Source organism: Parasteatoda tepidariorum, chromosome 5 (genome assembly GCF_982258835.1).
Source record: "Parasteatoda tepidariorum strain Cologne lab strain chromosome 5, Ptep-v5.0, whole genome shotgun sequence".
In the NCBI taxonomy this organism is placed as follows: Eukaryota; Metazoa; Arthropoda; class Arachnida; order Araneae; family Theridiidae; genus Parasteatoda; species Parasteatoda tepidariorum.
The window spans coordinates 73,778,300-73,791,212 of NC_141759.1; the positions used below are offsets into that span (position 1 = coordinate 73,778,300).

Here is a 12,913-nt window from a genome sequence, read left to right on the forward strand (position 1 = left end):
ATGGAAATTTCTGATGGTTTCACATGAACAAATCATTAAAACAAATTGCTATTCTTTAGTTGGACCATCATAAATCAGTCCGAATTCCTACATTGGAGTGATGGTTACTTATATTGATTACCATCCAAAATATAATGGTTATTGGTTTATGATTGAATTATTAATGGTTACCATCAAGATCATATTAGTCCCTCAATGGAAGACCATAAACAATTTTGGCTTGGGTAATGAAATTCTTAATGAATGACAATGGGAAACAAATTTTTCATACAGTATCATACAAAGCTAAATGGGGATTGGTGATAACGGGATTTAAAATATGTTTGAGCCATTAACTTAGATCTAATGAATTCTTATGTTTGAAATATTACATTCAATGACAGTTAAAAATATTTAAAAGTAATAAAATTGCTAATGAATGACATTAGGAAACAAATTTTCTGTATAATGCTTCGCTCATGGGCTGCAATAGTGGCACAACTCAAAAACACGTGTTTTGGAGTTATTTCCTGTGCGTCATGAAAATGATCTTCATTTTTCTTGCTTCTTATTTGCCGCTAATTGATGGGCCTCACATTTTTGGAACAGTAATGAGCGTGAAAGTTATATATTTATCATTCAAATCCACTAATGACGTCGATAAAATATAAACATTAAAAAAATCATATCGAATGTTGTTTAAGTTTATGCCTCTAAATTACCTTATTTTGTCGATTATGTCCCTTTTGACCAACCAAAATCAACAGACAATTTTATCTGATCAAACTGAAGGTGAAGATTCAAGTGTTTGGAAAAAATCTCCTGAAACTAATGGTAATTTTGAAATGTATCGCTTTTAAGAGGAGATTTCCGTATCATGATCTGTTGAAGAATTGCCGCCAAGTCTTGGCAACTTCCAGTCAGCTGCCCGAGTGGAACTAAAAAAAAACATTACAGAAACGGACCAACTCGAAGAGTTATTACTCGTAGCCACCCTCGGGAAAATCTCTACACGTTTTTTTTTCTTTTTCTTTTTTATTAAAAAAATTTCCCGTTTAAAATCAATTTGGCACCTTGACGATTGCAGTTGGCGTGCAAGATCACGATACGGAAATATCTCCGCTTTTAATTGTAGGCTTAAGCGATTACATTAAACAATTATTAACACTTACTTTAAAATCTAAACAAATCTATAGAGACATTATAAAATCAAATCATTTTAAGTAAAGATTATGTAAGTTATCTTCCATCTTAATTGTTAAAAGTTATAGGCCGGTTGGTGAAAATATTTTAAGAGGTGTCTCGTAGCGACTTTTTTGGCGCCTATTTCGTCTACTTGCAACGCCGTGCCAACTAAAATGATGTCGAAAACAAGACATAATTAAAACACGAAAGAAAATTATTAGCTAAATAAAATGCATTTTATGTAAAAATGAAACAAGGAAATTACGTAAATATGGCAATGCATGCACTGAAAAAAGAAGATATCAACATTATTTAGAGATTTCTGTGCTGATTGACATAAATGAAACAAAATCTCTCATCCCGGTGACCAACTTCGTGATTATCCATGGAGAACTTTAAAATACAAATAAACGTCAGAGACTTCATAATGACATTACCTTAGATCAGGGTTTCTTAACCTGTGGGTTCATGAACCCCTAAGGGGTCCATGAGTTATAATTTGGGGGTCCGCTGACTACTAATTTTTAAAACGTTTGAAAACCTACTCATTGCTGGTAAAGCGAGCTATGGCAGCTATAATTCCATTTGCTACAGTGTATCTTTGCGAAGCGGGATTTTCCAAAATTGTGACAATAAAAACATAACATCGAAATCGATTGAATGTTGAACATGATATGCACGTTGCTTTGTCAAAAATCATCCCCCAATGCAATTTATTAATTAAGGAAAAGCAGCAGCAAACTTCACATTAAAAATTTTAATTTTAAAAAATTTTTATACTATTAAAATAATAAAATTAAATGTTTTCTAATAATTGATGTTTTTTGCAAGTATTTTTTTCACAGGGGGGTGGTCCGTGACTTCTTAAATTTTTTTAAAAGGGGTCCATTATATCAAAAAGGTTAAGGAACACTGCCTTAAATGGAATATATTTCAAACTTGTAAATAAGTTGATATGAAACTTGTAAATAAGTTGATATGAGTGATACAAACTATTGTGTATAATTTTAAAAAAAAAAACATTTTTAATCAAAAATTTTGGTATTTATTCTTTAAATTGGTATTAGACAAAAGCGGTGATATTCAATATAGAGGGGACATTCTCTAAATAAATAATTAGTTCATCAGCTGTTATTAAACGTTTACAAACCTACATATAAATCTCATTTTTTGTAAAATTAATTGTACCACTTAAAACATGATATTAAAAGTTTATTGTGTATAAAATTAATGTCGAACTATAAAAAAACTAAACTTTCTAAGAATAACAGTAAAGTGATTTGATTTCAACCGAAGCGTTGAATTTACGCACAATCTCACAAATGACAAAGTGAATATTGTTCAGCTAATAAAATTTAATATATCAACGAAATATGTATTTAAATCATGTGTAATCATATTCTTTTCCGCTAGCAGAGCATCAGAATATTTGATCTTGGTGGATTCGTATTTTCAATAAAGACAATGTGCCAACTGAAATTTCACAGACGAAACTGTCCCACCCCGGAAAATTTTTGATGCTTGTAGCTAAGGCTCATGTGAAACACAAAACCACTAGTGTTAGCTCTCTCGTGGAGAACAATTAAAATGTTTGCAAAATTACCAAAAACTCAGTCAAAAAATCATTTTCAATAGCCTACCACTCTATAAAATATTTTTCAAAAAGTTTAGTAGTTGGTGTGTAGTAGTAACTGATATACTCATAAAAGCAACTCCATTGCCTGCTTACCTCATTGCTCAACCAAAAGTGTTCTAAAATTCCAGATGAATGGGATAGGGGTCGCTTCGCGGCCCAGCTGCCCAATAAATTCAAAACACTAGGACTAGGACTAGTAACTGATATATATAAATATATATTAGTTAACGCACTGACTCGCAGCTTTCGCCAAACTTGGCGACCCTTTGCTTTCAGGTTCCGATACGGAATTTTGCCTTTCTCGAGGCTAACGGAAAAGTGCTTTTTTTCCAATGTAATTTATGATAAATACACTTATGTCAAATTAACATATGTGATTTTATTTAAAATAGTACTGGAAATATAATCACTACTTAAATAAGATTTTAACTCTTATTTGCTAAGGAAGAAACTAAATTTACGATTTAATATGTTAAAGATCTTTTATAAGGCTTCAGTCAAGCTAACCAACAAATATGAAAAGATAATTTAGCTTAGCCAAATTTACCTTCCAGCAACCCTAATATTCTGATTTGCCAAAAGATATTGTATTAATTCTTCCTTCCGTCAGTGTGAAAATTTAGTTAAAAAAGCAGAAAAATGATAAGTAAAAAATATACATATATAATTTTATTAAAATTAAATATCTGAATTAGACAAAATGTAAAAATATTTAAGTTATTTGTCCGTTCTAAGGCCCAGATAATTCTTCTGCACAAGATGATATAGTGTTAGGTCATCGCTTTGCTTCAAGTGTAAGGTACTCAAATCGCGGCTTTTTTATTTTTTTCAGTGCCCGAGCTTCGAAAAAAAAAGTTTAACTCTTTAACCGTGTTTATATTTTTAGCTTATTTAATTATTATTACGTTTATTTTATCTTAGTTTAAACAGTTTGATTTTCAACATTTTTACAGATGAATGTTTTTCTGCATTAGATGAGCATGATAATCCATCTGAAACCGAAAACAAGGATACAGTTCCATCGCCAATTTCTCATGAACAAATTTCTGAAATTGTCTTTGATAGACTTATGATTAAAGCCAGAAAATCGAGACTCATTGCTCAAAAGGTATCCACATATTTACTTAAAATCTTTGCTTAATAAATATTTCATGCTTGATACTTTTAGGGCAGACAAATTTGTCCCTTACTTTTTCAAGTTCGTTGGGAAAAAAATAATATTTTTAAAAGCTCCATTCAAGTGTTTTTGATATTTCTCGACTTGAAAAAACTACTAGGTCTCAAAGTTAAAAAAATAAAATATTTACTTATGTTTCTCTAGCACCAATATTCGTTAATCTTGACTCCCCTTAGGAAAATTTGGCATAGGTTTGCCATAAAAAATGCCATAGGATATTCCTATGGGGTTTTGCCTATGGCAAAAATTCTGCCATACGTATATGGCAAAAGTGTATTGCAAAATTTTACCATAGGCAAAACCCCATAGGAATATCCTATGGCATTTTTTTATATGGCAAAATTTTGCCATACGTATATGGCAAAAGTGCGTTGCAAAATTTTGCCATAGGCAAAACCCCATAGGAATATCCTATGGCATTTTTTTATATGGCAAAATTTTGCCATACGTATATGGCAAAAGTATATGGCAAAATTTTACCATAGGCAAAACCCCATAGGAATATCCTATGGCATTTTTTATATGGCAAATTTCTTGCCATAAAACTAAGATGTGCTACAGCTTATGACGAAATATTTTTCCATAGGCTATGGTACACCTTTGCCATACAGCTACGACAACATTTCTCGTTGATATTTTATCAAACATCAAAAAATAGTTACTTTCAAGAATCATTCGCAATGGATATTAAAAATGCAAAACTTAATATTTGTAGAATAAATATATATCCAGAAAGCTTTTTTTTTTTAAATTTCTTTGATAAACTTCTCTTGTTTCACTTGAAGAATCCTTTCTGAATGCTGTTCTTATTCAAATAAATTTTAAATGGTTAGTACTAACCGTTAGAAAATGGGTCCGGCCGTCGGAGCGAGTGGGGAAACTATTGATTATGTTGATTAGGAACAAAATATATTGAGTACAGGCAACCAATATTTGTTAAAACTGTAAAAACAAGAAAATAGAAAGTGAGTCTGGAGGTCGGAGCGAGTATAAAAAACGTTAATTTGATTGATTGGTATCATAATTAGATAAGCGTCAGATATTAGAGGAACCTAAAAGAAAGCAAATTTAAATAATGGTTCGATGGTCGGAGCGAGTATGAAATTTTTTTAAATTTTGATATGTGATACTAAGCTAAAAATTAAACAGACTACTAAAACAATAAAATACTATGAAAACTCAAAAGATAAAAAGTGGGACCGGTGGTCGAAGCGAAATTAGTTTAAAATAGACCAAACGGGGCAAAAGCCGAATATGTAACGGTGCTACCAGTGGTGGCATGAGAACAAAATTTTATCTATAAAAAAGATGGTATTAGACTATGAAAAGCTAAGAATAGAAAACAGGCTAAATTAGTTGATCCCCCACTAGTGAGAGATATAAAACTCAGAAAATTTACGTTGAGTTGTGTTAAGCACAGTTAGAAAAGAGAACGCAATATAGAGACATTGGTAAATACAAAACATGTTTAAGACATGATTAAAATTGGTAAAATTAATAATTGCTATTTACACTTGGTCAGGGATAGTAAATGAAAATTAATTGGGTACAGGGCATCGCTATGACGAAAAGTTGTAAGCTTAAGGAACGATTAAATTGTTAAAAGCATTTTTGGTAACAGCAGCCGATGATATGGCCAGGGACTGTCCCGTTAATAATATTGAAGCAAAATAATTGTCAACCAGTAATCCAGCAAATCTAGTTAAGTGATGACCCTAAGCTATATATAAATATGTAACAGAACATTGTACAAATATATGTAGATAGTTAAGAAATATTAGTTGTAAGATAGTAAAACACAGAGACATGAAAAAAGCAATTTAATGGCAAGCAAAAATTAAACACAAAATAAAAATATAAAGCCCTAACGTATGTAAGATAACGTAAAAAAGCATTGCAAGAACCTAAGTGGAATTAAAATCAAAAACTAATGAGAATGTAAACACTGACTTTGATATTGATATATGACAGCAATAAAATGAAATTATCACCGAACAAGTTAAAAGAATTAAAAATTTTTAATTATTAAAGAAATGATGATCTGGCTTGATCATAATTATTTAACCGCGTTTTTCATCATGAAGATAGTTTACAAATTGCTATGGGGAATAGAACACCATTAATAATGGAAAAAATGTGACTTTAAAAATTTATATAAAATCAGAGGGAGGGGATAAAATAAAAAGAAAGATGTCGTTTAATCAGAAACAGTTGGGGGAAAGAAATATAAAAAATTTAGATAAAAATATAAACAGCAAGATATTAATTAAAGTGTACAAAGTCAACAAATGGCAAAATTTAACATAGCGAGAACCTATACCAAACGTATACCATATTTTAAAAAGATTCAGATAATAAAAGTACCAGACTGCCGAAAATTAAAAACTTAATAAATTCAGAAAAATAATCGCATAAGCGTTTGCAATAAAATGTTTTTGACCAAGAATGAGATTGAAAAAATATTAAAATAAGTCGCCAAATTTAGCGAAAGATTCCACTTGAAGTGGCTGACACGTTAACATGGCGGTCTGATACTCTAAGCCTAAAAGAATGGAACATCGGATTTCAAACACTCAAAAATAGGAAAATTGGCCACCCGGAAGCCGGAAAAGACTCACCAGGAATGCGTTGCGGGATTACATGTTGAATTTAATTAACTTCGGGGTGAAATAATGGATATTTATTTCTTTTAGAAGATATTTTTGAGGACTCCATAGAAGTTGTTGTTTCGTTGGGGGAGATCTAGATCAACTTTTCTCTATGGTATACAGCCATACAAATCTTTAAGGTTACCATTGGCCTATGGTATACTGCCATACGAATTTCTGTGGTTGCCATAGACCAATGGTGACGTGCCATACAAATCCTTATGGTTACCATTGGTCTATGGTATACTGCCATACAAATCTTTATGGTAGCCATAGGCTTTTGGGGTTTTGCCATACAAATCTCTATGGTAACCATAGGCGTATGGTATCTTGCCATATAAATTTCTATGGTAGCCATAGGCTTATGGGGTTGTGCCATACAAATCTCTATGGTAACCATAGGCGTATGGCATATTGCCATACAAATTTCTATGGTAGCCATAGGTTGCCATAGATTACCATAGGCTTCTCCATGGCAAATTTTCCTAAGGGTCAATAAGAGTAAAAAGGTATATTGGCCATAATGTAAAGGTACATTGGCATATTGGTAGAGTAAAGGTATATTGGTATATTGGCCATATATATAATTGTTGAATTAACCTAAAATTTGATATCTAATATTTAGCCAATATCGGCTCTGCGTGAAATTATCCACTTCACTATCGGCCCTACGTAGAATTGTTATGGTTCAATATTAAAAGCTATTCTAGTATCAATATTAAAAAATCTAGACATCCCAATATTGGTCCCTCGGTGCATGTTCTTAAGTCGAGCCAATTTTGAGCTCGATTGGGGACAAGGTAAAATTGTTGGTAGGGTTGTTTCACTAACAGCCAATCTCTACATGCACAAAAAAAGTAAAGGCTCGTGGATTCGAATGCAGGATTGTAAAAACTAGTTGACAGAAAAACAACGTTGCGACATCAGTTAAAAACTAAAGGAAAAATATTCTTTAAACAAAAAAAGGGATTTGAGAAAATTGATGGCCATGATCGTTTTACATAAGGTATGTAAGACTAGTACAAGAAAAAAAAATATGCACAATTCGAAAGCAGGACTATGAACATTGTGAAAAAATATTTCGTATATCTTAACGCTTAAAATGTTGGCAACTACCTCATACCAAAGTAGTGTAGTGAAGCACCTGTACAACTCTTCATCTGGGTTCTTTACTACGTAAGAATGTTATTTTACACTACTTGGTTCGAAGTAGCCGTCACCAGTGATGTCTGTGGTTTTCTGCCCTCATTCTGATAAAAGAGAACTGTATTGCCACCATGGGAAACTGGTGCCAGCCATGCATTGCAGTAATGAGTCGATACGAAACTTATTAGAATACATTTTCGCAGTGTTTCCATGGCTATTTTTTACATTAAACTGTGATATATTGTTTTTATGAAAAGGGACTATTCAACCAAGTGTGCCTTTTTTTTTCTTTTTTTTTGTAAATTATGCTTATATTCTATGTAAAATGCTATAACGCATTGCGTAAAAAACTGTCTCTATTTTCTTTCATTTTCATTATAAGACTATAAATTGGAATGTAATTGGGATGTAATTGAAAGCTCATTTTAAAAAATTAAATTTGATCGGGTTTTTTTTTTCAACGTTAAGGTTAATATTGCTCATGAGGTAATCTTCGAAATTAAATATTTTGATTAATTATATTGCAAACTATATATTTGCCACACAAGAAGAAAATGGCTGGAGAAAAAGACGTACAACTCTTTAATACACGCTTTTTTACCTGTACACATCTTTTTACAAATATAAATACGTTAAAGTATGTATTTAGCTTGTAGTTTTTAAAGTATTTGGTACTGGTTTTTTAAATACTGCGTGTACGTTTGAGAGTAAAAATTAGATTTGAAATACTTAAGACTAAGTAAATATTTTTCTATTTCCTACCAAAGCGTGAAAATTACCTCGCATATTGTGTCTGGAATGGCTTTATAAGCTTGCACATTTTCCTTGTTCCATGCCTGGCTGGTTTGGCGATTGTAATCACTATGTTGTTTCAAAATGGTGAAGTTTGTCTTGATCTTGATCTAAAGGTAAGTCATCCTTAGCTTTTACTTTTGATATTTTAAAAGTAAAAATAAATGTAATTAACAATAAGATGATGGAAATAAACATACAGTAATTATAAAAAAATAATTTAAAAAAAAGATTGATTGAGTTTAACTCATCCAATCGTGTACATATCGTTATCAATATGAATGGAAGTGGTGAAAATTCCATTCGGATATTGAAATCAATATGCGCTTGTCGCCGTTTCTTAATCACTAAAATGAATGTAGACGCATAACTATTCTGTTTCTAAGTGTAACAAATAGCCCTAGTATTTTAAGAAAGTCTAAGGGCCAAAACTAACAAGAAAAATCGAATCGACGTATATGAAATAACATTCTACTAGTATGTGTTTAGTTTGATCAATTTCTTTTTCAATAAAAAGAGGAATTTTCAATTAATTCTAAACAATAAAATTTTTTGCTGCAAAATATTAAAATAAATTAAACAATAACAGAAGTTTGAGGCATTTTATGAAATATCATGAGGCATTTACTGAATGCCTCACGAATTTACTGAAATGAAATGAGGCATTTTACTTTCTTTAATTCCTTTAAATAATGTTTTTATTTAAGTCAATTTCAAAGTAGGTGTTTGGGTCTTGGAGATTATATGGTCTTTTCGGACCACAATTAGCACGCTGTTTGTCAAGTTAATTATCTTTGGCTGACACTGAACTTTTCGTTTTGGCCGAGTCAGTCATCAGTGATTGATAGTGTAAAATATGAAGAGAAACTAAAAAAAAAATTACATCATCTTATGTAATTACTGAAAATTGATTTAAGCTTAATTTAGTTTTTATTTATTAAAAATCAAATTTTTTCTTTAGTTAATCTGTTAGCATTTTATTCTATATCCGTCTTTGAACAGACTCCGTAGCCTTTTAATTTTGAACCAATCCAGAAGACAAGGAAACTCCTGGATCAGTACCCCCAGAGGTATTGATTTGTTATGGGAACATGGAGGACTTTTCGACTCGACAGATTTAGCGGACGTCAGTCACCATTTACTACACTGGAAGTCTTCTGCCGGCTGGGATCGAACCCACGAACTCATGGATATGGGCCCAGTGCCCTACCAACCAGGCTATCCCGGCCTTAGTCTTTTTTGTATTGTACTTCGCACTGGTATACCACAATACGAGAGCTTTTAAGAGGCTCGCATAACCTGACGAGAATTTCGTTAAATTACGAATCGCTCCCAACGAGTTAATATAGATTGGAAAGCTCTACATTTATGAAAGCAATTACGAATAAATTACGAATCGCTCCCAACGAGTTAATATAGATTGGAAAGCTCTACATTTATGAAAGCAATTACGAATAAATTACGAATCGCTCCCAACGAGTTAATATAGATTGGAAAGCTCTACATTTATGAAAGCAATTGCGAATGAATTACGAATCGCTCCCAACGAGTTAATATAGATTGGAAAGCTCTATATTTATGAAAGCAATTGCGAATGAATTACGAATTGCTCCCAACGAGTTAATGTAGATTGGAAAGCTCTATATTTATGAAAGCAATTGCGAATGAATTACGAATTGCTCCCAACGAGTTAATATAGATTGGAAAGCTCTATATTTATGAAAGCAATTACGAATAAATTACGAATCGCTCCCAACGAGTTAATATAGATTGGAAAGCTCTATATTTATGAAAGTAATCTTAATTATATAATTCATTATTTAAACGTATTTTTTTCAGGAATGGAAGCAGAGCACAGCGATTGCTCTCTTTGGACTGGCCCTAGTTGTAGGTCTACCTTTTCATCTTTTGGCCTTAACCAGACTTGAAAATGCCATTTATGACACCGAGATTCAGGAAATCGATGATGATTTATCAGATGATGATTTGATTATTCTGGATTCGGATCAGTATGAGGATGAGGAAAGTTCAACCTCTTTGGCTGAGGGAGACAATATTGAAAAAGGTCCTACATGGATGCTATAGTTCATTTTGAAAAAGTCGCTACATGGATATCGTATCTTGAAAATAAATATTACATAAAGAAAACCATCTAGTCATTTCTTCAAACCATTACCTATTCGCTTTTTTTTTAATCAGGAGTCCCAAAATGGATAAGAATTTGCAAAAACCTTTGCAGATACTAAAAGGTACTTATGCAGATACTAAGAAAAATTATACCAAAGGATAGACAAAGAAAAACGCTTAGTCAATTGTTCAGAATCTTACCTAATCAACTTTTTAAATTTTTTTTTTATCAGGAATCCCAAAATGGCTAAGGATTTGCAAAAACCAATAGAACAAGGAAAGAGGTCAAAATTACTGATTCTACTGAAGAAGCTAGATGTTTCATTATCCCCAAATTTCGAAATTAATTACAAGTGTATCACCATTGCTGGTTGATAAAACTAAAAAATATAGTTTTCTGTCACGCGTCTATCTGAAATATTTGCATGGGCGTTTAATGGTTTTGTTCTCGGACTTAACAACGCTGTTGTAGCATGGTTATTTTGAAAACATTATTTTATTGTTTTTCTCAGTTTGCAAAGCCATATGCACATAAACTTTTAACTGATTTTGAAACCTTGATGCGAAAAAGTCATTTTCCGTAAATTTCTCTCTCCCATACCTGTCAACCTCTTTCTAAAAATGGTTTTCCAAAGTGGTAGTAAAATTCAAATTTAAAATTTCATAATAAACTATGAGCATATTTTTATATTTTGCCATATGATTGTATATATATTTTATGCATATATATCGTATTGAATGTTATTTGCAGTGACAGCACAAAATTTTGTACACTTAGCTCAATTAGTTACGGAAATATGAACATTTTTATAAAAGTTAATTTTTTTTGTCTTTCGTAATTTTTCTATAACTTTAAAATTATATCCATAAAAAATTTTTGGAGCAATTATAAATTATTTGCAAAATTATTGTTTTAAAATTTGAAATAAATTCAAGAAAAACTGAGCAAAAAAAAAAAGCATTGAAAATTTTTTTATCTACTGTGCAAGCGCTGAAAGAATGTTTTTTAAATTCTTTTTCATAATTTTGTCGTGAATCGTACTTGGCAACCATTGAAAAAAGTCTGTTTTGAATATCTCGAAAATTTAAAAAATTTCAAGCAATTTTCTAAATAGTTTTTGCACTTTTTAAAAGAAAGTACAAAAGGATTAGGGGTTTTTCACAAATGGTTGTTATTACCGGGGTCATTTTTAATAAATCTCGTTTTATAATACAAAATGAAAGTTGTGGAAAAAACCCTTAACGTTTTATGCTTTTTTTAAAGAGTAAAGACCATTTAGAAAATTGCTTGAAACATTTATATTTAAGTCAGACTTTTTTTTAATTAATTTTAGCAAATACAATTCACTTCAAAATTATTAAGAAAAAAAAATATAATTTTTAATTTTCCGCGCATGCGCAGTTTAAAATAACCACTTTAAATACTCATATTTTACGCAGCTTTAAAGGAATTATTTTCAAATTTTAAAGTAATAATTTCGTAAATAATTTCAAATTGCTCTAAATTCAAATTGCTCTTTTATTTGTAATGTATATTTTTAAAGTTATAACCAAAATGCTTAAGACAAAATAGTTTTTTTACATAAAAATATCCATATCTCCATAAATATTTAAACTAGGTTTGCGAAATCTTATGCTGTTATTGCAAAAAACGTTTTTAAGGTCTCTAACATTTTTGAAATATTCAGAAAAATATATATATTAAGAGACCCTTTCGATACTGAAATTGTGTGACATTTTGCTATTTCTAAGATAGAGAGATGGCAAAAGTCACTGAAGGAAAACCTTCAGAAGTTCACAATTTCAGTCAACTTTATAGGAGCAAAAAAACTAACTTAATTTACTAAGAAAAAAAATTAATTTGAAAATAATCCATCTTTATTTGCCGGATAAGAGCATAAGGAAATCCTATTAGTCACAATTCAATTGAATAAAAAAAGGATTGGTGTACTCAGCTTGCCAGTAAAGGTTTATTGTGAAAAATAATGATCAAGATCAATTTTAATTGGTATAAATCAGTTTAATTTTAGGTTTAACAATTTCGAACTTATTTACAGTAATGATTCCAAAAATGCATTGAAAGAAAGGAGGGAAATGCCTAGCATACTGCATTACAAAAAGTAGGACTTTGTACAGTGCGTAAGAAACACCTTGAATAACTTTTGATCTATTAATCAGATTTTCACATACTAGGACTCAATATTAATAGTTTGACGATCTGAC

The 12,913-nt window shown here is 31.1% G+C and overlaps 1 protein-coding gene across 2 annotated transcripts; it reads left to right on the top strand.

Moving 5' to 3' along the window:
* Positions 1 to 605: 605 nt before the first annotated feature.
* LOC107451742 (uncharacterized) lies at positions 606 to 10,705 on the top strand. Of its 2 annotated transcripts, none has more exons than XM_016067958.4 (4): positions 606 to 813; positions 3,775 to 3,908; positions 8,539 to 8,679; positions 10,403 to 10,705. In XM_016067958.4, the coding sequence occupies exons 1-4, from the start codon at positions 672 to 674 to the stop codon at positions 10,646 to 10,648; spliced, it is 663 nt and encodes a 220-aa protein (XP_015923444.2). In that variant the 5' UTR covers positions 606 to 671; the 3' UTR covers positions 10,649 to 10,705. The 2 variants fall into 2 exon arrangements, with proteins under 2 accessions (XP_015923444.2, XP_015923434.2); XM_016067948.4 differs by having other exon boundaries at positions 607 to 813; positions 3,754 to 3,908.
* Positions 10,706 to 12,913: the final 2,208 nt, after the last annotated feature.